Raw genomic sequence first — 27,794 nt, 5'->3', positions numbered from 1 at the left:
AGAAAAATGGAACCTGGGGCGCCTGGGTGGCTCAGTGGGTTAAGCCTCTGCCTTCGGCTCAGGTCATGATCTCAGCGTCCTGGGATAGAGCCCCGCATCGGGCTCTCTGCTCAGTGGAGAGCCTGCTTCCCTCTCTCTTTGCCTGCCTCTCTGCCTACTTGTGATCTCTCTGTCAAATAAATAAATAAAATCTTTTAAAAAAAATAAAAAAAGAAAAAAGAAAAAAGAAAAATGGAACCTTGTGAGCCTGGTGGTGGGTATTAAGGAGGGTACATTGCATGGAGCCCTGGGTGTGGTGCATAAACAATGAATTCTGGAACACTGAAAAGAAATTAAGAAAATAAATAAAAATTTAAAAAAAATGGCGCCTTCTCTATTAAAAAGAGCTAATGCTTTTGGCAACTATAGAATCTTCTGTATTTGCCTTTAAAATGTTTTTGTCACTTTAGTTAAATGGATAATTAAGTCTTGTTTCATAATTTTCTGTGATCCTCTTTGGTCAGGTGTTTAAAATGTTTTCATATTTTTGACAGACTTATCAAAATTCAAATTCTGGGTGAAATCTTTTTGAACTTGAACTATCTTGAGTTTTTTCAGAGGGCTCCTAGAACACCTCAAAGGTTTCTAGAACATTTGTTCTCTCTCCCTACCAAAAGGGAAATTTTAAAAAATTAATTAGGCTTTTATACGAGAAGCTTGTCAAAGAAACACCAAACCTTTTTTTACCTTATATTTGGATATGTAATTATATGCTCCAAAATTTATATGATATTCCTAAAATTCTGGTGTCCTGATAAAATGTTATCAGTCATAATTTAAAAATATATGTCACAGAAATAAGCAAATTTCTTGTCAATTCCACTGTAATGAACTGTCATCAGATATTTAATAATGGGCATTTTTAATGCCCTGATGCTTTACTCTGATGCTTTTGCAAATGTATTTCATTTAAGGAGAAATTCATGAAAAGAACTCTGACAAATACTGTAGAATACAGGTCTCTGATAGCTTTAGGATCATATAACTGAATTGAACATAAAACCTTTTCTCTTAAGTGATCTATGGCTTACAACAAATTGGTAAAATCTTTGTGAATAAAGACAAAATGATTTTTTTCTTCCTAAGTGATTCCTCCAGAATTCAGAAACTTGTGTATTTTTTCTCATGGCAGTATAATTATTTGTATGAGTTCAATAAGAATCTGTTCTCCTTGAAAACAGGCCATACTTCCTTCTTGGCTAAGATCCTATTAGAAAGGATCATTCCTACCTGGGGAATTCCCTCTACCTCCCACGTCTGAACTTTCTAGCAATTGAGGAACCCACTTTACTGGTCAGGTGCTTCAACAAATTTGTGCTGTTTGACCACTTTTACAACATTTTCACTGTGCCTACCACCCTTGATTTTCAGAACCAGCTGAATTACTAATTCATCATTAAGACTGAATTAGCAAAATTTGTAAGACCCCTTGAAATATCCTGGCCAAAAGCACTGCCTTTGGTTCTTCTGAATCCCAGATCCACCCCTTTTGAAACTGGAAAACTCCCTTTTTGAGATAATCACAGTATGCCCAAAGTACCTAGCTAGCTCCTGCTTCCTTTGATCCACAGCTGATAAAGGGGCATATACTTCAGTTTTGCTAAGGTCTAATAAAATCCTAAGAGAATGATCATACTTGGTAGAACAATCTTTCCACAGTGCTCCCAGGAGACAAAACCATTAGACATCATCATAACCTGCAGCCTGGAGATTTCATCTCCTAGAAAAGACATTTTCAGAAAGAGTCCTTCCAACCTTGCTGGTCAGAAGGGACCTTACCAGGAATTGAAGCAAACGACAGCCAAGGCAGATGACTTTCCCAAATGATTGGGCTAGGCATGTACACTTTTTTCTTGCTATTGCTTCTCGCCTTTTTTCTTTCTCTCTTTCTTGGAAAGACAATGCTCTTATTTCCTTTTCCCAATCTATTGCAAAAGGCAAATCTTTCTGACAGCTGGATCTATCGCCAGAAACTCTAATCTATTCAAAATGTCAGAGACCCCTTGGTCTTACCTGTCATCAATTTCTCCTTAGTATCAAATACCACTACTGATTAAACCCACAAACTTGTGCATGTTACCTACAGGGCTAGGTTATTATAGTCAGGTGTTCCCATACTTACCCCAGTCATAACTATGTTAACTCAACTAGACACTTCCACCTTTGCCAATCATACAACCTTCATTTCCTCCCAACCTACATCTTTTCCTTACTTAAATATGATCATTTGCCTGTACTCAAGGGTAATACAAATGGGATAACTCCTCTTTGCAAAGCTTTTAGAAAAGACAGCTTTAGGATGGGATGGCACTTTACAGAATGTCATCCTAATTTCTCTGGCCTCTGGCTTGAAATTTTCAATCAGGAAATTCTAGTTAATGTATCTATTAATAACCAGACCTTGACTGAAGTCCTCTATGCTCCACCTGGTTTCAGTTTTGCCTGCAGTGGATGGCATTTTCATGGGCATATGAATGTTTAGATAGCTGGTGAACTGGAGACCAGTGCTTATTGGGACATTTAACCATCCCTGTTAACATGCATAACAAATCAGAAGCCTCTCGTTGGTCCACCCATTGAGCCTCTGTGGCTGTCTTAAATGAACTTCCAAGAGGCATCAAGACTCAGTAGGGAGAGGTTTTCTTCCTTGGGTTAGAGTAACCACCAATGAGCTCTAATACTAGGAGAGCTAGCCAATTCCACACCAAAGCAGTAGCAGCCCAACACTCATCATTTGACTCATCGGCTAAGATAGTTTTGGACAATTGCATAGCCCTTGACTACTTGCTGAACAAGGAGGCATTTGTGCAATAGCAAACACCACCTGTTGCACCTGGATAAATGCCTCTGGAGAGAAAGAAACTCAATTACACAAGATCAGGGAACAAGTACACTGGTTACAACAAATTTCACCTGATCTCCCCAGTCCTTTGATGTGTTCAGTTGGCAACCTTCAGATTTGGGTCATGGTTAAGAACCATTATACATACTGGATTTGTCATGTTACTTTTAATTCTATTTTGTATATTATTTTTAAACTTGCTGCTTGTCAAGTCTCTACAGAAGTGATGCACCAAATAGAATAATGTAGCCCAACACTTTGAGATATTTCCAAAGCTTACAATCTAGACAAGATACGATCTTAGGAGTGGAAAATACCTGAGAGCTCCTTCTCCTACTTTCTTTGTTGCACAAGTGTGGTTCCTGTGGTTTCCATCACCTCAAGGTCTCCTCACAGCCTGGGACAGGAATACCAGGAAAGGTCCCCTCTGCCACTGAGGGACAAAGACAGACAAAAATGTTTAATTAATAAGTAAATAACCAACCAAATGCTTGAGCAGCAATGCTTTCAAGGAAAGATCTTGATCAAAAGAGGGAAATGGGAAAATGAATAAAGGAAACCTAATTCAAAATGGAGAATGGATTCAACGAAGGGAGGATTTCCACTCAGGTTCCACTCTTGGCAGCTTACCTTACATACTTCAGCAGGAAGCAGCTTACTTTACATACCCCAGTGAGACGAAGGAAGATTTTCCTCTTGCTTGGCAACAGCTCAGCCAATGAGAAGCTGTCACAACATAAAATTCTTGCTGCTCTTAATGAACTTTTGTTCAGAATAACCCCTCCCAACCTCTTCCTTTCTTCTTAAAAATTGCTTTCTTCTTTCTTCTTCAGACTTGCCTATGGTTCACCAGTTTGCGACTCCTCCGCTCTTCTTGAAAAAACTCAATTTTTCTGGCTATACTGCTTACTTTTTTCTTTTGATGATTGACAGGAGTCCTGAATGGGAAGGCAACTTTGTACATATGTCAGTTATCCTCCCAATTAATCTATTAATTGAATACATTTCTGACCAAAATCTTTTTAAAAATTGCAATGCAGTTTGACAAATCCTTAAAAAACATTTTTAGAATGGAACTTTGCAAATGTATTCAAAATTAGAATAATAGTTTAATGTAACCATAGCCAAGCTTCAATAATTACCAACACGTGGTCAATTTTGGACAGTCAACTTTTAAATTCATCTAAAGGTAGTCATGAAAAGTTTTGAAAAGACAAAAGAGGACAAACTTTCTCTTACTTTTATCTAACAGAGCTATTGTAGAGAGGCCTTAAATGGACTCATGCTTTTGAGGAAATTTAGAACGTGGTAAAGGTACAGTTTCAAATCAGTGTGTAAAGGATGACTTAAAAATTAAAAATTAATAAACACTGTTGGGTCGGTTGACTACCCAGTTGGGAAAAATTGAAGTTAATTAATTTACAACCCTCAAAAATAAATCTCAGATGGATCAAGGACCTAAATATAAAAACTAAGCCTGTAAGAAGATTAGAAAATTTATAAGGAATAGATTTAAAATCTTAGTGTGAGGGTGCTCCCAAATCATACGAAAACAATAGATTTGATTGCAAGAAAATTTTGAACTTCCGCAGGGTGAAACAAAGTTAAAAGACAAGTAACAGAGAGAAATATATGCCACACAGACCAACGAATGGACAAAGACATGGTTATATGAAATTGGTGGAGCGTTTAAGAATATAAAGTAGTTTACTGTCACCCAAGTATACCGAGCATGGATGGCTTCCCATGTCAAGCCCCAGAAATAGGTCAGATGATGGAATTCGGGTGATTATTTTCTTCCGCATGTTTTCCTGGAATTTTCCATTTTTTACAATGATCACGTGTTTCATTTATAACTTAAAATTTTAAAAAAATTGTTAATAACTAAAAATTCTGGCCTGCCTTACATTGTTCCCTGTTTGGAGCATTCATATATTGCCAGCTTTGTGCTAGCTTTATGACAGGGAGGCGCCGGCGTTTTTTCTTCCTTTGTGTCACCACGAAACCTATTACAGAAATGAATCCTTACAGATAGTGAAAAAGAAATGCTCAGAGATTGGCTAAAACAATGTCGCTGTAGGAGATTTGCGTGCCAAATATGAGCAGCTAACCCTTCCTCATTACACATTTCTCCCTAACCTCTATATCAGTTCCAGTCGCATAAGTCACTCCATCAGGCCAGTACAATGACACGCAAGAATTCATTCCAGGTGCGCGTGTCAGCGTGACTCCCGCGTCTCCAGGTCTGAAGCTAGCCTGGGAACGCCCCCTCCCCGCCCCGTCGCTTGTTGTGTTGTCATCACGTGGCCGGAGCGGGCCCTGACGTCAGGGGTGGGGGAGGGATTGCGCACGCGCAGAAAAGGGGGCGGGGGACTCGGCTTGTTGTGTTGCTGCCAGAGAACCAGAGACGGTCCTGCTGCGGCCGCAAGCCCTTCTAGCCACCTGACAATGTCGTCTCATTTAGTAGAGCAGCCGCCGCCCCCGCACAACAACAACAACAACTGCGAGGAAGGTGAACAGCCTTTGCCCCCGCCAGCCGGCCTCAACAGTGAGTGCTGGGCCGGTGGGCTCGGCGAAGAGGGTGGGGGGGGCGGGGGAGGAGCTGCTCCGGCCGCCGCCGCCAGCTCTGCGCGGGGGGCGGGAGGAGAAGGCAGTCCATTGGCCGAGGCTGAGGATGTGCGGGTGACTGACAGCTCCCGTCACCTGTCAGGAGGAGTGGCTCCTGTCTTCTTCTGGCCCGTCCCCCCTCCCGCCTGGGTCTTGGTCGGGGGGCTGCTTGGGCTTGCAGTTGGGGAGGGCTGGTGGGTGGGAGGAGAAGGGGGCGAGCCGATCCCACCTGCGGTGGGCCCCCCTAGCGTAGCCAATCGGGACGCGGGGGGGCGGGCCTTGGGGGCGCGGGGAGCGCGGTGGGCGGAGCGGGCGGCGGAGGGGACGTGGGCAGGGATGGGGACGTGCAGCTGGGACGCCGGGGGATGGACGCGGGCGGCGGGCCGAGGGGAGGGGGCGGCGGGAGGTCGCGCGGGCGGTCAGGTGTGCGGCGGGGTTCGCGCCTGGCCGGGTTGACCCCACCTCTCTGGGTCGGCCTCCCCTTAGGGCTCGGAATGTAAGCCCTCCAGTTCCCTTCCTTTGTTACCACAGGCTGGTCAGGAAAATAATTTGGTAATTTAGTGGTTACTTGTTTCACGTTGGGGGTGGGGGTGAGGAGGCTGTGCTACTTTTTTTCGTGTTTTATTTTGTTTTGTTTTGTTAATTTTTTTTTTATGAGAGTTGGCCCAAGTGAGTTTTTTGGTTTTGGTTTTGAAACGATGGGGTTGTGTGCCCTGAAAACCTTTTGTGAACAGCCTCTTGAACCATGCAAGATTGCATAAATTATGGAATCTGGGGCAATAAATGTTCAGAAACGGGATTAAAACCACACTGATACAGTCGGGCGCTTGGAAGTTAATGTGCAATATTTGAGTTACGACCAGCCACAATTGCTTATCATAACATTCTGGTGCTCAGACATCTTGTCCTAAGGGTTTTCCCAGTTGTCTTGAAAGCTCAGTTTTCTTGGAAAGATCGTTGCCCAACCTTTCTGTAATTGATCTCATGAAAGAGGCAGTTGGGACAGTTAGCATATGGCCAGATGAAATCGTCTAAAAATCATTTGGATGCTTAAATGACATTCAAAGGCATTGCAATCTCTTTCATAAGAGGAAGGTGTTCCAACGTGGCCTAAAAATTATTTTCGGGAAAAGAGTTCCTCCCCACAAGATGGGGATAGAATTTGAGTATTTTAAGATATTTTCATTGCTTATTGCTGCTGTTCCATCTTTTGATGGATTAATTTTTCTTAAATGTTGAGTTTTTGAAACTCAGGTGACTTATGTTCTGGAATTTAAGATTTATATGTTATTTCCCACAGAAAGCATTAATTTATGTGTCTTTAAACATTTGCTTCATGTATTTAATGTGCACTTAAAACACTGCTTACCATTTTTAGCATACCGTTTTAGAAGCGTGGAATTTTAGAATGGGAAGACACTTTGGAGCTTACTGTCTCTGTTATTTACTGGTAAAGAGAGCAACAGTAAAGTATGTTGTCTCAAGTTCACAGCAGGCTAGGACTTAGAGCTGAGATTTTTTACTTTCTGATAGTAGCCCAGAATCCCCTGGTAATGTGTGTTTCCCATTCTCCCCAGTAGGTTATTCTATCTTATGTACAGAGGTGACCTGCCTATCTAGCTCTCTTTAGTGTACTGTTTCTTGATTGTACTCACCATTTTCCTGCAGTACTCTCAAGTTGGCTGTTTGGTTAGTATGCATACATGATTTCACAGGAAAAAAGGAATTTTAGTTTCCTTTGACCATTTAACAAAAACAACAAATGGGGTCGAGTTGTCTGTGATTATTTATCTCTGTATCTGATAGACATAAGAGGTATTTGATGTTTTTGGTCAATCGGTTGCTGCTACGTTTATATTAGCCTTAACAGAAGTGGAAGAACACTTAGTCTGTGTGTGATACCAAAATGTTGGCTTTGGGAAGTCTCCTAGATAGAAAGTACTTTTTTTGAGTAGGGTGAGCTTTGAAAAGTTACTGAAAACCTTTTAGCTAGTGCCATATTTAATTTCTCCCCTCTTGTCTTTTATTTTGTGTTTTCAGTTCATTATACAATAGTAGTTTAAACAAAACAAGAAGCCTTACTGATTCCTTCAAGTGATTTTTGGGCACTAGGCAAAACAACTTATTCAGATATCTAATACTACCCAAATTGCTGATAAGTTGAAGTTCTTTGTTGAGTAAAGTTGCATAACTATGAAACACAGGAGATGAACTCATTGTACAGATTATCTGTGGTTTGGGATTTTTCTTCAGTTCAGGGGTCAAGACAGTTTTAATAGCAAATTATTGAAATATTTGGAATAATGAAACCTTTCTCTGACTTTTTTTTTTTTTTTAGTTTACCATCAGGAAACTATTCATTTTCCTTACAAAATCAGTAGATAAATATCTGAAGTACTGGCAAAGTTAAAACAACATTTTTCCAGTTTCCAGTTTCAGTTTTATTCTTAAGAAAACTAACAAGTTACATAAGAATATCTGTATACATTTATGCTATATAAGTTGGTAGGTAATATAAGAAAAATCAAGGTAGTAGTGAAATTCTTGTTACTATTTAATGTAGGAAGTACAGCCTTTTTCTTCTTCCTTTTTTTTTTTTCTGTTTTAAACATCTTCAGCTGTGATGTTCTTGCTCCCCCAGTATGGTGAGAAGGCTTTTAAGGCTATGGCATGTGAGACTTCACTACTTCATGATACTGTTTTGAATATATAAGTAACTGGTATGTAAGTATCCACTTGTGCAAAATGACAAACTTTTTTTGTTTAAAGATTTTATTTATTTATTTGACACAGAGAGATCACAAGTAGGCAGAGAGGCAGGCAGAGAGAGGGGGAAGCAGGCTCGCCGCTGAGCAGAGAGCCCAATGTGGGGCTCGATCCCAGGACTCTGGGATCATGACCTGAGCCGAAGGCAGAGGCTTTAACCCACTGAGCCACCCAGGCGCCCCAATTTTTTTTTTTTTAGAAGAATTTTGGTGACTGTTCTTGGTCTGGATTCCAGCATCCAGTACTTTAAATAAAATAAAGGCTTTAAGGAAAGAACATCAGACATAATGGAATGTGTTACCCTTGGTTAGGATAAGAGTTATACATGGGACCTTGGAAAGTTGTGGAAAAAGATGAGAACTACTCTCTTCCTTCTTTCCCTTCCTCTACCCCTCAGGTCTCCCACTCCCTCCTCCTCTGCAATTACTGGGCCAACCTTCACAATATACTATATTACAAAACGTAGAAGTGTGAATCTCTTAGGAATTCTCAAACACTTAAACTAAAATATATCTCATGTATTGTGTATGTGTAGAGTCTGGCATAAGAGAGGTCTTTTCAGTTTTAAGTAGTGTTTTACTATAGTGGAGAGAGCCTGTGGTTTTTAATTTTAAAGTCTGATTATTAGGAAGAGAATTCACTCAGATTTTTTTGTATTGCTTGGACAGCACAATTCTCATATCTTGTCTTGTTTCCTTTCCAAGTAGAAGGGGACTTTGTGAGAATTGGTGGAGTTAGAACATCAAGAAATTCTGAGGCTGTAAATCAGGAATGAACTAGGTAATGAAAAGCATGTGTAGTCCATTTATTGAGAAAGACAAGTTTATTTTTTCCCATCTTAGTCAAGAAATGAAGGTTTTAATAATTTGTGTGCATAACTTTTTGTGCAATACTGTTTATGCCCATAGATATCTATCTGGAAGAGAATTATTAAGGGAAGTCTACCTTTTGAGGTGTCTTAATGCACATTGTCAAATTATCATTTATTGAAGACCTGATTGTAAATAATGTAATATTAGAAACAATTTGGGTAATGGTTAACCTTGGCATTTGGATAATGGTTAAAGTATGGTATGAGATGAGATGCAAAGCAGTTGTTTTGAAGTAAGGTAATATACATTGACATTGAAAGACATCTATCTGTAAGCTGTTAGGTAAGAAATGCTTCTTACAGGGGCCCCTGGGTGGCGTAGTGGATTAGGTGTCTGCCTTTGGCTCTGGTCATGATCTCAGGCCCCTGGGGTCAAGCCCTATGTCAAGCTCTCTGCTTGGTGGGGAGTCTGCTTCTCCTTCTGCCCTTCCCCCTGCTCATGCTGGCACTCTCTCTCTCTCAAATAGATAAAATCTTTTTTTTTTTTTAAGATTTTATTTATTTATTTGACAGAGACTACAAGCAGGCAGAGTGGGAGGCAGAGAGAGAGAGGAGGAAGCAGGCTCCCCGCCGAGCAGAGAGCCCAATGCGGGGCTCGATCCCAGGACCCTGGGATCATGGCCCGAGCCAAAGGCAGAGGCTTTAACCCACTGAGCCACCCAGGCGCCCCTCAAATAGATAGAAAAGAAAAGAAAGAAATGCTTCTTAGAGAAAAATATGTATAGTACAATTCAATTTTTCTGTAAAAACAAAACCAAAAAACAGCACTGTATTTCACTGAAAAAGCTCTGGAAGTTGACATAGGAACCTTTGAAAAGTAGCCTTTGGGAATAGGAATGGGAGCTTGGGAGGAGAGGTATTTTTACTTTATATGTTTATTTTCAAGAAACACATTTTTGCAATAAGATTTTTTTTTAAAAGATACAGAATATAATTATAGTAGTGGCTAACACATAGCACTTTCCATATACTAGTGACCTTCTTTATTTTTCTCCATGCTTTATTCATTTCAATCTTCTAACAATCCTATGAGGTAGATGTAATTATTATCCCCAGTTTACAGGTGATGAACTGTTAAGGGGTTAAGTAACCTGTCTAGGGTATAACAGCTGTAAGTGTTAGAGTGGGAGTCTGCCTTCACTCTCTGCTCTTAACCACCATATTAGTATATGCCAGATAAATATTGTCTGCCTTAAGTAGAAATTACTTCAGTTATGCTGGGTATGAAGCTAATCACAGAGATCAGTTTTACTAAGGTTTTCCAGGTATGTCTTCTCAAGTTCCTAGGTTATGATTGCTCGTGCGTTTTTAATGCAGAAAGTAGAATTTAGATATTGGTTTGGAAGTCCTTTAAAAAAGTAAGGTCTGGAAAAGCCAATACTGCTACAACACTTTTCTCTTTGATCAGCTACTTGAAGTGAACATTAACTATATTTAAGGGAAAACTGGCTTCCACAGAGACCCATCATGAACTCCTGGTTCCTTAGTTTTTCTCCTACCGGAGCAGCTCAGGTCTTTTGGTTGTTTTGTTTATTTTACACTTCAGTCTTCTGTACAAGAAGAACGGATTCTGTTGGTTTAAATAAGTTTGACAGTCCTATAAAACAGTATGAGTAGAAAAAAAAAATTATCATATACCTCTTTCTTTTTCTGTCTCTTTCTGTTAAAATACTTTGCAGAACTCTAAATTTAGGGATGCTTTGGCATATTTCTCATATACTCCAGAGGCACTTAAAGTATTTAGTTAAATTACCTTTAGTTAGTGTTAAATCTGTCTTAGCTTTGCTAGTTGAACTTGTTAATCCATTTTGAGTTCTGTCTAGCCTGTGCCCATTTTTGTGTATAGAATGAGGTCACAGAGATGTCCTGCAACTGTGTTGTTTGGCAGTACAGTCCCAAAGATTTGGCGGTGGTTATGGGACTGTGACACAACACTGGGACTGCCTTAGAGGGAAAGGAAGGAAAGGGTAACTTCATTTTCTAAGTACTTGACAAATGTAAACTCTTTTAACTAGTGGGTAGCTGAATATCTCCACCTACTGGGTACTTCACCTGTGTCCTGTATTTAATCCTCAGAACAGCTCTTAGAGATCTGTATTTTTGTATCTCTGTTTTACAGAGAATACCGAAGCTCAGAAAGACAGGCAAAGACTAGGTGGTGGAGTCAGATTTCCACCCAGGTCTGCCTTTGAGCTTTTCCTTCCAGTAAGGATGATGTTGAGTTTACTTTGGATCTAGAATAGTCCTCATCTCACTGAGAGTGCATTTTAGGGTTTGAGCCTCTTTTGGTGATGGATCTGATTTACTGATGGAAGGCTCTTCGGCCACAGAACTCTAATGTTTCTGCTGAGAGTTTGGAGGAACAGCCCTATCAATCTGCTTGGTTATATTTTATAAAATAAAATTTATTACACAGAATGGAAATTAGGAAGAAAATTCAGCAGTGTTTCTTTTTGTTGTGAATTGGCTGCTGTTACCAATTCTTATTAAAATTAAAGTACTGTAATGTGTTCAGCAAACTCACTGAGCCAATAAATAAATATTTTCAAGAGCTATCCAGATTACCAGGGCCACGTCCCCTTTCCTGTGGCTCCACCCTCTTTGCCTGTTGGTCAGAGAAAACCTCAGTGTCTCCTGTACAGATGCGCAGTTTCTCCCCTAAAACCAACAAGGCTTTGTGAAACCCTCAGAAATAGGAAGTGGTGGGAGAGAAGAAAGGACACGTCCACGAGGTATGGTTAGTGCATAGGGAGAGGATAGAAAGAGGTGAGATATAAAGAAAAGGAATAAATTTGTGGGGTAGAAAGAAAGGTTTTTCAGATTTTTTTTAGTATTGTCACCAGATTTAATTAGAGCTACGTGCATTAATTTTATGTTGCACATTTGTACACAAATTGAAAATTTTATGATTGGATTTAAGTTCTCTAGAAGCTTCTAATTGTGCTGATTAGGACAGTTGTTAACTTATTTAGATGACTTCTAAGAAGTTTCTAAGCCATAGGTTTATTTCATCTGTGGGGAGGATACAATTAAATAATTGAAGTAGACTATGGGAAAAAATACGCATAAATATGTTATGTTAAACATATATAATTAAAATAGTAAAGATAAGTACTAATAAAGTAACCACTTATTTTTTAAAAAGCAATCTCAAAGTTTTCCGTAAGTGCTTATCATATATAAACTAAGCTTTAACTAGAGAGAAAATTGGCTAAAAGACGCATTTTCTAAGATACTAGTTGTAGAGTTCCAGCTTCTTCTAAATTGGTTGATTGCATGAGCTACTTCAGGAACAGGAACTATATATATTTTTAGACTTCTGTTGCTCCTTATTTATTTTCTTCAGAATACTCTTGCATTTGCTTTGAGGCCAGACCGAATTCTTATCAGAATTCACCACATTCACATCTGTGTGCACATGACAGAGTTTGGTTCTGCTGTGGTTAACTTAAGCTATCTGACTTGTCCAACAGGTTCCTGGGTGGAGCTACCCATGAACAGCAGCAATGGCAATGATAATGGCAATGGGAAAAATGGGGGGCTAGAACATGTACCGTCCTCATCCTCTATTCACAATGGAGACATGGAGAAGATTCTTTTGGATGCACAACACGAATCAGGACAGAGTAGTTCAAGAGCCAGTTCTCACTGTGACAGGTAAGTAAGATCCATACAGATGGGTTACAAGGTTAATTCCCATTAGAAAAAAATAATAAATTTTCTTTCATTTTCATTTTACAGAATACAACTCTTGGTTTATTGCAGCATGTGTATTTAAATCAGATAGCTAATTGACAAATATTTGAGTGTTTTTCACTAGATTAAATCAGTTTCCTTGTTCAGATTGTATCATTTTTTGATGTTTATCAGTTTCAAAGTCAATGCCATAAATGTTTACTTGTAGTATTTATTAAACTTTCTCCCATTTTCCTTTGTGTCCTATTTAACAGATCACATTCTGCCAGTTATGTATCTATCCCCCCTTCTGGACTATGAGGCTCCAAAAGGCAGGAGTCCTGTTTCATCTCCTTTGTACCCTTGACAGTCGTCATGCTGGTGTGCAGTAGACACTCAGTAAATGTTTGGGTCCTAGAAACTGCAGGTTGATTCAAGTTATAGTGGTATTTGCATCGTTGGAAACACCAACCAAGGTCTGCAAAGATAGTTAATTTGGAAGGCCATTCTGTGTCTTCAGAGGAACTTCTATTTCATACCTCATTTTTCTACATTGGCCTTTGGGAAAGTAATTCCACTGTTGAAGGGCTGCTTTTGGTGAAACAGTAAGGATACAGTGATATGTATGAATAAAGTGAAACTGAGTTGTTCATTTATTTTGCAGTGTAAGCTTTGATTTTTACCGGAGGGATGGGTGGTATATGGCTGTCACCAGTTTTAGACTGGTGACAGCCATGCTATTAGCATTATGGGCTACTGGATGATCTTCTGGTTGATGAAGAGTTAACTGATATTAGTCATGTAGAAAATGCAGATGCACAAGGCAAAGACTGAGGAAACACTTAAAAATGTGTACTAAAAATAAAAGTGATTATCTCCAAGGGATGGAATTGTGGATATTTTTCTTCTGAATATTTTTTTACTTTGTAAAAATTGTATATGTAGCATATTTTATTTGTCAGAAAAAGTTTAAAAAGAGTACCAGGAGTTCAGTCATGTTTGATGTTCCTACATATCTTATAATCCACTGATGTTACCAAGGTAGCAGAGGACTGGTTTGCTGGCTCTGGCACTCTGTGCGCCCCCGCCACCCCGTCTCATCTCTGCCTTTGTCCCTGTGCTTCTTAGCCTGGGATGGCTCTTGTTATAAGCAGAAGCAGAGCAGATGGCTCTTTGCTGAGCAGCTTCCCAATGATTCCAGTTGCAGCAGCATTCGTCTGTCTTTCAGACTGAAGTTTATATTAATTACATTTATATTATGGGACTTGTAAGGGGTTTCTGAAGTTTTCTGCTTCTTCTGGGCCTATTTGTAAGACTTTACTATGCATTCAAGTACATGACCCTTGATCATTGGTATCAGCGTGTCTCTTAAACTGTTGTTCACTTGCTGTTGTCATTGAGCAGAGAAAAAGGCGCCTGCTTGCTTTTCTGGTCATCTTACTTCACTTGTGGTTGTAGTTCTACTTGTGATTGGATACGAATTTACCTTCCCGTGATCAGGTTTAAGTTAGGTTTCTAAATACATGAAGCAGGGCGTGGCACATGCTTTTGAACACTTGCCTATCCCTCGGCTTCTGTATCTTTAGGCTATGGGTTCCTGGTCATCTTTCAGAGAAGGCCTATGACTATAGCTCAGTAATACTCTCCTGTGCTAACCCACCATAACATTTTAAAATGTCTTCACAATTCATGCCCTTTGAATTACCAGGCATCTCTATATTTGAAGTCGTCGAGAAGTGTTTTGGGTAGGTGGAAGCATTTTTAAGGCTGTTGGATATTCGTCCCAGAGCTAATTTATACATACAGTGACCCTTGAACAACATGGGTCTGAAATGCATAGCTATATGGATTTTTCTTCCATAAATCTAGTACAGTACTGTAAATGTAGTTTCTCTTCCCTATGAGTTTCTTTAACATTTTTTTCCTCTAGCCTACTTTATTGTAAGAATACACTACATAAGGCCTATAATGTACAAGATATGTGTGAATTGACTTTGTTACCTATAAGGCTTCTTGCCAAAAGCAGGTTATTAGTAATTAGGTTTGGGAGGAGTCAGAAGTTATACACAGATTTTTAACTGTTCAGGGTGGGTCCAGTGCCCTACAGTGTTCAACGGTCAACCATATTTTCAATTTAAAAATTATTCCAGAGATACATTTTTGTCACTGTAGTGGTTATTAGAAGATAACCCCTATGTGTTTTGTATCGCATTTTACCCTACTGCAGGAGTTGTCAACCTACACAGTAGGGAGACCCAGAGAGCTTTTAAAAATACCAGTGCACAGGCCACGTCCCTGGAGGTTCATATTCTGTCGTCAGGGATGGGGTAGAGACATGAGGGTATTTTAAAAGCTCCCCAGCTAATTCTAATATGAGCCGGGTTGAAGCTCTAATGCATTCCAAATTGTTAGTAAACGGTTCACCAGTGAAATGTTTAGTACTCTTCTAAGTGAGATTGGTGCAGTGATAGGAGTGTAGAAGTGGAACAGTGCTTCTGTAGGGTTCTTGAGTATTTCATTTACTGCCTTGACCTACTCCTGGCTCTGTGAGAATGGCCCTTCATTTGATATCTGGCTGTGAATGCAACAGTGTCATATGAGCATAATGACAGTAAACTGAGGACAGTAAAAGTGCCTCCTTCCATCTGGTTCCTGTGCTCTAGCCTGAGATTTCTAGTTCAAAAAAATGTCTAAATACACTAACATATTTGTGTGATACAGAACCAACTTTTCTCTTTTGCTGTCCCCATTTAAGGCTCTTTTATGTTAATTACAATAGTCTGAGACTCCAAGGCCAAATCAGTCTGACACATTTTGGGTGATCTTACTTATTTTTGAATCTGTCTCACCATCATCTCTATATGTTAACATTGTATACGAGCTCTTGGGGGCTTTAACAGGTAACATCACCTTTGAACTGGTTAAGCCTGGAGAGTTTTCATCTCTACTTTCAATGAGATTTGGTAGCGTGGGGTGTGGAGTGGAAAATCTAATGACCTGCTGTGGTTACACAAGCAATCATTGATAAGGTTAAGAATAGGACTTACCATGTTGTTTTCATCTGTCACATCAAGTATAGTTCATGATCATGTGTTTTTATGTAAAAGTTTATCTGTAAATTTTGTTTCTGGAAATACATCTTGTACTTTTTATTGAAGGTTCTATATTCGTATATAAGCTTATATAATTCACTCTGAAATATCTCAAAGCAAGTATTTCTGAAATAAGTAGAATGGTGGTTCTAGTCTCCATACTCCTTTACATCCCTAAAAATTACTGGGATCCCCAAAGATCTTTTGTATATGTGGGTTATATATTTTGATATTTAATTATATTAGAAATTAAAACAGATTTAAAAATGTATTCATTTAGCAATAATAAACCCATCGCATTTCTGTGTGAATAACTTTTTTAGAAGGAAAGATAACTTTTTCGTAACCAAAAATAAGTAAATAAAAAGTAGTGGCATTGTTTTACATTTTTGCAAATCTCTTTATTATCTGGCTTAATAGAAAACAGCTGGATTCTCATTTGCTTTTGCATTCCATCTGTAATGATAAAACATACCATGTAGCCTTTGGAAAATTTAATGATACGTGGAATAAGAATGACAGACATGACAGAATAAGAATAAAAAAAGGCAAATCATAATAGTATCATGAAAACAATTTTAGCCTTGAAGACCCTTTGAAAGAGTGTTGGGGGAGGTGTTCAAGAAGACATGACCGCAGGTTGACCCTGGAGCTGGACTTGGGCAATTGGAAGCTCCCCATTCCCTCCCCTGCCCCTGGAATGTGCATTCTGCCTGCCTTCCTGGCTCCCAGAAGCTGACTCAAGAATATAGCCTTGAGGGGAGCCTGCGTGGCTCAGTGGGTCACTGGGCCTTCGGATCAGGTCATGATCTCAGGGTCCTGGGATGGAGCCCCTCATCGGGCTCTCTGCTCAGCGGGGAGCCTGCTTCCCCTCTCTCTGCCTACTTGTGATCTTTGTCTGTCAAATAAATAAAATCTTTAAAAAAAAAAAAAAAAGAATAAAGCCTTGAGACAGAAACCTGGTGTTGAGTTTGAATGGCATACGTGACTAAACCCAGTTAAGGCCTCTATATACTTTTAAAATTTGGGAGGTGGGTGTGATCTGCTCACCTCACTGTCACTCCAAGATAGGCCTGGTCTGTAAATTCCCTTGTTTAAAGCTGCCACCTACCACCCTGGAGTGGTCTGCCTCTTGCCCTCCTGTGTGGGGGCCGGTTTCAGAATACACCGAGGAAGCTCTTTTGGAGGCTGGGAGCCAACTAGACTCTGAAAACTGCTTTCACACTTTGAAAATCACTAGTAATGAATTATTTAATGATGAAAGAATTTTGAGAAAAAGAACCCCAAATTAGGTTTCTGGTTTTGAAGATCTTTATAACTTTACTGGGAAAAGAATGAAAAGAGAGAAATTATCCTTGTAAAGGAAATCATCATCATCACAAAATTCCAGAATATTTTGGGTATAAGAGTGCTCTATTTCATTTGTTCTTTGGGGTCAAGATAATACTTTTTGATTGCTGCTTTTTAAAAACCATACTGCTGTTGTAACTTTCAATTTTCTAATTTCCAGTGGAGGTTAATTTACTTGACAAAAAAAGAATTAAAAGTAATGACTAAATTCTTTCTCTTCTAGCCCTTCCCCACAAGAAGATGGGCAGATTATGTTTGATGTGGAGATGCACACCAGCAGGGACCATAGCTCTCAGGTGTGTGTATATGTGTGTGTGTGTGCTTGTTTTTCTGATGTATGTTAAATAATTAGGAATGTGAACCTCTAAATAAGTATGTTTTACTAAAATATATTAAAGAGTAAGAAAACTTTAAAAAGTAGTTTGAAGCTGTTTTAAGTTCTTCAGTTTCTGATTTTGGAATTTACTTAGGATGATACAGCTCTCATTGTACTCCTTGCATCCGAGAATTTGGGGTCCTCTCACTGTAAAAGAATTGGAAAATTCTTGTCTGTAATGTATCATTCCAGTATTCCAGGCTAGTTTCTTGAGTTTATAAATAGAAAGCTGAGACAGATGTTTTATTTAAGGTCACAAAATGAATGAAAAGGAAAGTTGTAGAATCAGGCGTGAAAACTTTTTCCTGCATTTAACAGCAAACCAGAGACTTTTGAGATGAATTTCAACAGCTAGAGAGAATATCCATCTGAATTTTGCAGGGTCCCTTAAAGAAAATAAATGTAGTTCACTAAGAGTTGACGTTGTCAGTAAAATAGATGGCGGTAGTATTGAAAGTATACAACGATTAGTATTCTGAAATCTACGAGAAGTAATTGTTATTAGCGATTTAAAATGCTCATAGCTGGCCCTTGACTGTATTGATGTGTTGACTCGCCTAAAAGTGCCAGAGTGCAAATTTGTGAGGACCAGAACCATTGTCTCTCTCTACCGTGTTCATGGGCTGGCAGAGTATTTGTGGAAGGAATGTTAAAAATGCATTTGGACAGAAACTTTGCGTTGTGGGATTCTCCCTGCATAGTGTCCTATTCCCCTTTTGCACTGGAAATACTGTGCATGATAACGTGGGGTGCATCCAGTATTCTTTCTGTTTCAGAAGGCTGCAGTTTCTCCCTGCTTTTTTCATAGTCTGTGCTGTTCTTTAAAACCTAGAAAATCTACGGATTAAATATAAGTTTATTTTATGATGAGCTTTATATTATAGATAAGACTGTCGTGTACAGAGATGTTCTGACTGCAGTTGTTGAATTGCTGGCTGATGTATGTCGGTTTTGCCACGTGCATAAGCTATAACTAATGAAGAAGAAAATACTAGTTTGCATGGCAAAAGTGTACTAAGGAATCCCAAGGAAGAGAAGTGAAATTAATTCTTTGTTGTAGTCTTTCCTGAGTAAGATGTCCTCATTTCATACTGTCTTTTGTACGGACACTTTGAAAATCTAGATTAGCATTTTACAGAATGTGTTTCAACGAACATTTGCTCAATGGGAAGCTCCATAAGATAGTTCTAAAGTCAAGTGGAAGTAATACAGTCCCTGGGCTCCCTTCCTCCTCCTCCTCATCCCCAGTAGTCACAGCACATGGTAGCACATCAAAGGCTCTGACAATTCCTGCAGTAGAAGAATCCCTTAGTTTAAACCAGGTGTTTCCCAAGCTTATTTGATCTTAGACCTCCCTCCCCCACACACATACATTTTCCCCCTAATAATCTACCTAACAACCTAATGGAACACTCTAATAAGTGCTGTCTTGACTCATGGGGTGACAGTATACATTTAGCCTTAACTGATACTTGAATTTAAATAAAATTGTAGAGCTGACTGCATCCAACCTAGAATTCCAGAGGAATTTATGAAAGTCAGGCTAGAAAATACAACATATTTGGCTTCTGTGTCAGATTATGATAGTATTGCTCGTGTGGTCCCAATTCAGAAATCAGTACCTAAAGGAATATTAGTTACCGTCAACATTGTTGGATAAACCATATTAGCAATCGGAGCAGTCTATATAAACATGATTACATCTTTGGAAAAGCAGTTTTAAGTCCTTTAAGAAAAATGTGTTTTTTTAGAGTAAGACTTTTAGTAAAAGAGAAATCAGTAGGTATGATTTATTTAAACTTTCAAAAAGCCTTTTCCATTGCTTTTTTAAAATTAAAGAAATGATCATTTAAAAATTAACAACTTTAGGTTTGGGGAGAGTGGATTTTTTTCATGAGCAAGAAGCAAGCTCAGGGTTAGCAAACAGAAGCATTTACACAGGACGGTTGTGGGATTGCTCTTATCAAACATTAATATATTGTCTATAACGAGGAACAGAATGTTTTCAGCCTGTTGTAGGAGGAGGAAGGAAAGACACTAATACATACTAGAAGTATTCTAGGTGCTAAATTTATTTTTAAAAAAGGTTTTTCCCACTTCCAGTGTTCTCATTCTAATGAAAGAGGTGATATTAGCCCTGAGAACAAATGGAAGAAGTGGGGCTTTGTCTTCATTAAATCACTAATCTAAGATCACAAAGCCAGTGGGTGAGAGAGCCAGGATTGAAACCAGGACTGTCTGAGTCTGCAGCTCTTGTGCCTTCTACTAAAATAAATCCATGGACGGGGTTGATTTCAGGAGAGCTCACAAGGTCCTGAGAATGAACTAAGATGTGCTAGGTGAGTTATGGGATGAGGAAGTCTAAGGTATAATGCATTTAGGAAAATGATCATTCAGGCTATACTTTTAGGACCATAGTCCTCAAGAGTCTCCGTTTTATTTAGGTCTCTTAAAGTCCTTTTTGTAGTGTGTTTCTGGGATTGAAGGGGCCAGCACAGTGTTAGGTATCAACTGTTACTTGTACAGAGCAAAATGTCCTCCCTTTCCCCTCTGGTAAAATGGGGGTTTATGGACCCCATTCTGTGTGGTTTTAATAGCTGCACATAGAGACCATGTCAAGAAAGAACTTGACATGGGCCATGGAGGGAGAATGTAAGTGCTTTGAAGGTAAAGGACTTGCACATGAGAATAGGCTAAAATAGTCAGAGGAGGGTTATTGATTCCATTAAAAGTATGAATCTTATTTATAGATAAATTATTGCATAGTGCATTATTACCATATTAGGTGCATTTTTCCAAGGATTGGAAGGTAATTTAAAACCTGAAACTGACAAATATAAGATTAATAAAGGGAAGCACACAGCAGTAGTAAGTGAGGATAGCATAGGATTCTTGGTTCTTAAGGTAAGCATTCTAAACTGATTTGGGGAATTTGTTTTCACTAGTAGTCCAAAGATAACTTTGTTTCACTCAACTGAGAGAAAGTGACATCATCTTAAAGTAAATTAAGCCATAAAATCTTACTACATTTTCATTCTCTTGGAAAGTAGGAAATATTAACTTATTCACAAATTTAAACCGTAGTCTTTGAGCAGTTTTAAGGAGAGACATGCGAGACCAGAGTTGGAAACTGTGACCAGAAGTGACATGAATGTGTTGAATATAGTCAGATATTGTGTGTACACAAACTGATCTATAAGTAAATTGTAACACTTATTTTTGGTTTAGGATGTTTTCAGATTTATTCCAAAAAGAGCCAAGTCATGATTCTGAGTAATCTCAATACCCAATGGAAAAAGCTTAATCCTAAAGGCTACATTGTGTCATTCAGTGGAATTTGCCAAGTCCAGCAGAACTAAGTAAGAATGATACTACCAGAGTAGCAAAAATCCACAGGGATTTTACTGTCGGTTTGATAGTCTCTAGAGGTAGGGTAGCCCCTCTTACTCTCTGAACTACCTTTCTGGGGCACCTAGTTCATAGAGAACTAGCCCTGTCAAAAAGAACCACGTGGTTATATCAAGCTCTGCGTTTCATAGCTATCTACCAAGAAGATTGAATCCTATTCAAACAGAGTAACAAATCAAAACAGTTCTTAGCTTTGAGACCCTTGGGTTTGAGGTCCTAGCATCACATTCCTTAAAGCTGAGGGAATAGTACTGTTCATTTTTAGGACCATCTCATTCCCGAGGGTTCTTGTGAAAAAGAAGCTATTAGGAATTTTGCTTGTTCTTGGCCTGAAACTGTAGGTTATGATTACCAAGAAAAAGGACTTATTTTTCGGGGCACCTGGGTGGCTCAGTGGGTTAAAGCCTCTGCCTTTGGCTCAGGTCATGATCCCAGGGTCCTGGGATCGAGCCCCACATCGGGCTCTCTGCTCAGCGGGGAGCCTGCTTCTCCCTCTCTCTCTGCCTGCCTCTCTGCCTACTTGTGATCTCTGTCTGTCAAATAAATAAATAAAATCTTTAAAAAAAAAAAAAAGACTTATTTTTCTTTTACCTGATGGAAAAAAATGTCAAATTCTAAGTCATTATAAAATAAATGATTCCAAAGTCTTTTAGCTTAAGTAGTTTTGAATAAACCTTGGAAAATGTTTAGATAGTGATTTGTCTAAGGAAGTAAAGCTTAATGCTTAGGAGTTGGGGACTCGAAGAGACTGTTTACCCGATTTAAATACTGGCCTTATCTCTTGCTCCTTACAGAACCTCAGGCACTTATGTCTTCGTTTCCTCATCTGTAAAATGGAATATTAATCATTTCTGGTTTTATGGCATTGTTGCCAAGTAAAAATCATTAATGCATATAATGTGCTTAGAATGATGCTTATCTCTTGATAAATGATTAATACTGTTACTACTTATTTCCTCATCACATCTCCCACTTGTTTTCTCATCACTTTATATTGGTTAGCATATACTTTTGGAGATTTTTAAATTTTTAATAATGAAAAGTTTTGAGTATGAACAGAAGTAAAGAGAATGTTGCAGTGGACCTCTGTGTAAGTATCACCCAGATGCAACAGTTATTGATGCTCTCCACATTTCAGTGAACATTATAGCCTGAAGTGCACTTTCCAGGATCACATCCTGTGCTTAGAGTAGAACAACAGTGAGGCCCACTCAGGTTCTTTTTAAGATATTAAATGCCCTGATCGCAGATCACTGGGTCAGACTTTTTAGAAAACTGGCGTGTTTCTTACATGAAAATTGCTGATGCACAACCTTAGAGTTTTAGTATATTTTCTGTCTAGATTTCTCTTTTGTGGTGGGAACAATTGGGCTTCCTTTTTTTCTTTTTTAAAGTTGTAATTCTTCTTCACAGTCAGAAGAAGAAGTTGCAGAAGGAGAGAAAGAAGTTGATGCGTTGAAGAAAAGCGTTGACTGGGTGTCTGACTGGTCTAGTAGACCTGAAAACATTCCACCTAAGTAAGTCCTTGCACATGTTTTCTCAGGGGACATGGCAGACACTATTCCCACTCACAGGCAGTGGACCTGCTCACTCTCAGGATGCTTTCAGCAAGTGCGTTTCTGAGTTTCTGACCCCTGCCTCTGCTTTTCTTCCCCCAGGGAGTTCCACTTCAGACACCCCAAACGCTCTGTCTCTTTAAGCATGAGGAAAAGTGGGGCCATGAAGAAAGGGGGTATTTTCTCCGCAGAATTCCTTAAGGTGTTCATTCCATCTCTCTTCCTCTCTCATGTTTTGGCTTTGGGCCTAGGGTAAGTACTGGTGGACTCCTAATGGGTTTTCCCTTCATTTCATCCCCTGTTGTGTTTCCAGACATAAGAAACAGATGTGAAACAGTTTGTTTTGCTTTTAATGTTTCAATGCAAATAGGGAGAGCTTAAAAGAATTATTGAAGCTGATACAGTATTGGTACACTGGTAAGCATTTTCAATAGGGGAGTTTTATTTTTCTTATTTGAAAATAAGTTATTCATGTTAATCCTCTCAATGGTCATCTTCCTACCCCCTCCCCACTCCCCCACCCCCACCAGTGGTCATCTTTAAGTGGGCTCTTCTGTGCTTGAATTTTTCCTTTTTTCTTGTTTACAAATTATTCAAGATTAGCTAAATTTTATTTATTTTTTCATTTAAGTTCAATTTAGTTAACATACAGTGTATTAGTTTCAGGGATAGAGTTTAGTGATTCATCAAGATCAGCTAAGTTTTAAAGTAAACTAACCTTTAAGTGTATAAATTTAGGGTTGATTTGAACATTTTTCCCCCCAGAAGGGAAAATACACCATTCTATTGAATAGTCCTTGAGTGAAACTGGTAGGTTGGTTCAGGATCCTGTTTTTTTCTTTTTTTGTAGCATTTTCATTTATTCTTCTAAAGTTGACCCCACATTTACCTATAAATAATGAATTTTTTTAGGAATGTCTTTTAAAATCTTTTTTTTTTTTTTTGGTTGGTCTTGATGGAACAGTTGAGGAAATCTGTTTTTGAAGGAGGAGTTAAACACTAGTTGTTGTTTTTTTCTTTTTATAAGATATATGTTATTCTCTTTAAGCAATATCTGTTATTCTCTTTAAGCATATGCAAAGAATCATTTTCTCTATATAATATGCAAAAGCTCTGTGATCCCTTATCTCCCCTGTAAGGAACTCAGCATATGGGAGAGATTTACTCACAGTCATAAACATGGAAACATATACATGACTTTCCCATAAACTCCGTTTGTCTTCCTGAGTACCTGATCTGTTTTTGTGATGGTGAAGGCCGTGATCACAAACAGCAAAATGGATGGAAGGGTTTGTGGAGGAAGGGAGTGTGTGAGTGATGAACAAGGTTGGTGTGAGGGCAGGCAGGGGGAGGAGTTCAAATTCCCCTTCGGTATTGACTGCACAGGAGTTCATTTGCCCTCAAGAACTTGGTTTTTATACCGTCCAGTAGCTCTTCCTTTCATGAGTCTGCAGATTGTCTTGATTGCTGGTATAAGTGTAACTATTATTATAGATGAGTATAGAAAAAAAAAAGATTTGAGAAAGTTGGTTTTATTACACTGGAGGTTGGTGGGACTAGCTTCCTATTTTCCTTAACTTCCCTTCTGCTTATGTTATTTAATGGTAAAATACTTGCTTGGCAGGGAAAAGTAATATTAAGCCTTAAGCCTGAAGAGTTAAGTGATTAGTTAAGAGCCCACTATAAAGCACTGGCAGCTTTGTAATTTGGCATGTTACTGTATTTTGTATGTAAAATACCAGTAGAACTTTCTGTCTACTGTAAGGGAACATGTCAAAGGAAGTTGGCTCTGCTTTGTCATTTGGAGAGATCTGTTCTCTCTGGTTTTACTTCATCTGATCACTGCCCCTGTGCTGTCCAGTCCTGCCTAATGAGTAAACATAATTACATAAAACCAGTTTGGCTGCCTGGTGACTGGTTTTAAGGAAGGCAGCAGTGATTTCAGGGTGTTAGGGAACTGTGCACATACACCTTTAGAGTCTTTTACAGCATGGAGTTGTTAGGTGCAGTTCAGCCTGTGGACAGCTGGTTTGCATCCGTTGACACTGATGAAACACTCTCTACTCTGTTTCCTTTCAGCATCTATATTGGAAAGCGACTCAGCACACCTTCTGCCAGCACCTACTGAAGGAAAGATCAGCCCCAGAAAAGCGTGTGACCTGTGAAGTGGTGTATTGTCACAGTAGTTTATTTGAACTTGAGACCATTGTAAGCATGACCCAACCTGCCACCCTATTTTTACATATCCAAGTTCCAGTAACTCTCAAATCCAGTATTTTATTCAAACTCTGTTGAGGCATTTTACTAACCTCATTCCCTTTTTGGCCTGTAAGACACTTTAGAATTTCCTAACAGAGTTTACTGTTATTTAGAAATTTGCAAGGGCTTCTTTTCCGCAAATGCCACCAGCAGATTATAATTTTGTCAACAATGCTATTGTCTCCTTTTAGTGCCACCAGACTTAGACCTGCATCATTCATGGTATAAATTTTACACTTGCAAGATAACTACCATCTCTCTTCAAATGAGATCAGATTAGCAAATGATAGAACAGCTTTGTTGTTTTGTTTTGTTTTGTTTTTCCAAGACAAAGCAAGCTTCACTAAGCTTGAATTTATAGTTATTAAAAAAGAAAACAAACAAACAAAAAAACAAGACACAAGAAAAAAAATATCCTGGGCAATAAAAAATTATTTTAAACAAGCTTTGGAGCCACGTTTTGTCTAAACAGCCTCCTAATGGCGCCTTTTAATTTATAGGAGGCCGGCTACGTAAGTGATGGGTATGAAGTAGAATGAGAACTAAACTACATCAACAGATTTTAATAGTAGTATGTTGTAATGCTGTCTTTTCTATGGTGTAGAATCTTTATTTCTCCTAAGGAACGTCTCAGGCCTAGAACTATACAAAATTGCTTTGGGGATTTGTGTGTATTTGGTATTTTTGTTTATTAGCTTTAGCTGCATGTGAATTTTTCATGACTTTTAAGTTTTGGTTTTGTTTTTTGTTTTTTGTTTTTTAATTCTTTTCTAAGAAGGGGCTTTGGAATGAGTTCCAATTTGTGGTATAAATATAGGCTTCTTATTTTAGGAAGCACCACTTATACTCTGAAGCCTTTAAACTCTGAAGATAATTGTTTCAGAGTAATTTCAAGCATTTGTGCAACTTTGAAAACCAGACTTGGGTTGTGGGAACAGTTGACAAAGTTCTGAGAAGATGCCATTTGTTTTCTTTGGATCTCCCTTTTTACTGTTGACCTGCACAAGCCTCCCAAGGTAGTGCCCGGGACTGTGTGGGCACCGGTCACGTTCTCCCGGGGCCATCTTTTCAGTCGTGCTCAACTCCTGCAGTCCCAGAGCGCTCGGCAGCTTCCTTCAGTGATAGACTGTTTCTGTTTTGTTTGTTCGTTTCTAAAATGTGAAGCTTTAGGACCAAACTGTTAGAAAGCAGCAGGATTACCAGTTATTCCAAGTAGATTTATTGGATTTTGGAACAACTAGCATGACTCTGAAGGGGATACTATTATATGTTTTATATATAAATAATTACTGTTTATGATGTAGACATTACTCTTGACAATGTAGAGAACCATTGTTAATTTTAAAACTGGCCATTTATTGATTAAATAAAGCGCATCAGGTTTGCCTTGGATGAGAACACTGGCAACCGGATTTGCCAGTTTGCAGAAAGACAGAAGATGTCTTTCACATTAAGTTTTGTAAAATGGACGTTATAGTGGAAAATAACCTACAGATTAAACAAAAAAGTTAATTTCTGACTATCGTTTTTCATAAACATAGCTCGTTATCTTTAAGAAAGATGATATATCCAGAATTGTTTTCTGAATCATTTTATGTTTTCTTTCTAGCACTTGATGCCTAAGTAATTTTGGATATCTTTTTATTATACCTTGTTTCTATCTTATTCTCAAACCTGGTAACACTTGATTTGCCTTCTGTAACCTATTTATTTCAAGTGTTCATACTTGGATTTCTTTGGAAAGAAAGTGAACCTGACAGCCCGCTGATTTTGAAAACCCCAAGTAAAATTGGAAAGGCCGATAGAGGTGAAAGAACTAAACCGTTAAACTGCTACAGTATGCAGCTTGTATTACAGTTGGTATCCTGGGAGGGAAAAGTAAAATCAACATTAAAATAAGAGCAACTTTTTTTTTTACAGGTAACACATTGCCGTCCTTTGAAATTCAATAGCAATTCTATCAGTAGTGTGGTTGAACTTGGGTACATTTATGATTTCTTTTCAACATTGGAAATAAATTTAGTTCTGCCTTTTTCTTAAACTATCTGTGAAATTTTGGACTATTACTTAAAACATAAATACATGATCACAGTAAAACTTCTCCTAAGATGAAATCATGCAGTATTTATTGATAGCTCTAACATACGGAATACATGTTTATGCTCCTACCCAGATTTGTGTTGAACAGAAACAGATTGAATGGTTGGAAAGGAGACTTTGACAATTAACAGTTGACATTTGAAGATTAATGTTCAAAAAGCTTTATACCTGTTTACAATTTGGGGACGAAAAGACAGCCTTCATTTTTCTTGATTGATGAAAACTGGCTAACAGTACTTGTAAACAGAATCATGAGCAAAACTGCACAAACTTGCACATTGAAAAGTGCGACAAGTTACTTTGCAGTAAAAATACTTACTATTCTAAAAAGTGAAAATTGAAGATTTAGCCAGTCGGGTGAATTTTTAAGTGAACCAGTTGTTGAAATTATTGGAATTAACTGAGCCAAAGTGATATGCATTCTTCATCTATTAGTTAGCACTTTGTATCATTATATACAGTTTACAAGACATGTATAACTTGTAGCTATAAACATTTTGTGCCATTAAAGCTCTCACAAAACAACTTCTGTCAGCATATCATTTTATGTCATGTGCGTGGCTTGGGAGTTTAGAGATGAAGTTTTCCATCACTAAGTTCCTCAAATACTTGAGGGCCTAACAGTGTGCAAGTGCATGGGAACAAATGCTATTCCCGTCCTCCTGACTTCCCTACTCACAGGGAGACCCGTCACCACAAAATATTATTCATGAGAGAAGTGTGTATGAAGTATGATGGGGCCAGATCATTCAGAATTTTGTGGTGCAGATGGCATCAGGATATTTTTACAGAAGAGGTGATATATTGAAAGATGAGTAAGTACTTGTTCAACAGGTGCAAAAGGGAATCAAGA

General features: G+C 38.6%; 1 protein-coding gene across 3 annotated transcripts; it reads left to right on the top strand.

Moving 5' to 3' along the window:
* The first annotated feature begins 5,234 nt into the window (after positions 1 to 5,234).
* BNIP3L (BCL2 interacting protein 3 like) lies at positions 5,235 to 27,459 on the top strand. 3 transcript variants are annotated; one of them, XM_080795968.1, is made up of 6 exons: positions 5,235 to 5,429; positions 12,599 to 12,782; positions 17,466 to 17,538; positions 22,440 to 22,543; positions 22,685 to 22,834; positions 24,662 to 27,459. In XM_080795968.1, the coding sequence occupies exons 1-6, from the start codon at positions 5,330 to 5,332 to the stop codon at positions 24,708 to 24,710; spliced, it is 660 nt and encodes a 219-aa protein (XP_080652094.1). In that variant the 5' UTR covers positions 5,235 to 5,329; the 3' UTR covers positions 24,711 to 27,459. The 3 variants fall into 3 exon arrangements, with proteins under 3 accessions (XP_080652094.1, XP_080652095.1, XP_080652096.1); XM_080795969.1 differs by having other exon boundaries at positions 5,237 to 5,393; XM_080795970.1 differs by lacking the exon at positions 5,235 to 5,429 and adding an exon at positions 11,759 to 11,857.
* Positions 27,460 to 27,794: the final 335 nt, after the last annotated feature.

Source organism: Martes martes (assembly GCF_963455335.1).
Source record: "Martes martes genome assembly, chromosome: 2".
NCBI classification, from domain to species: Eukaryota; Metazoa; Chordata; class Mammalia; order Carnivora; family Mustelidae; genus Martes; species Martes martes.
The sequence above is the reverse complement of the archived record's forward strand: the minus strand, read 5'-3'. Positions and strand labels throughout refer to the sequence as shown.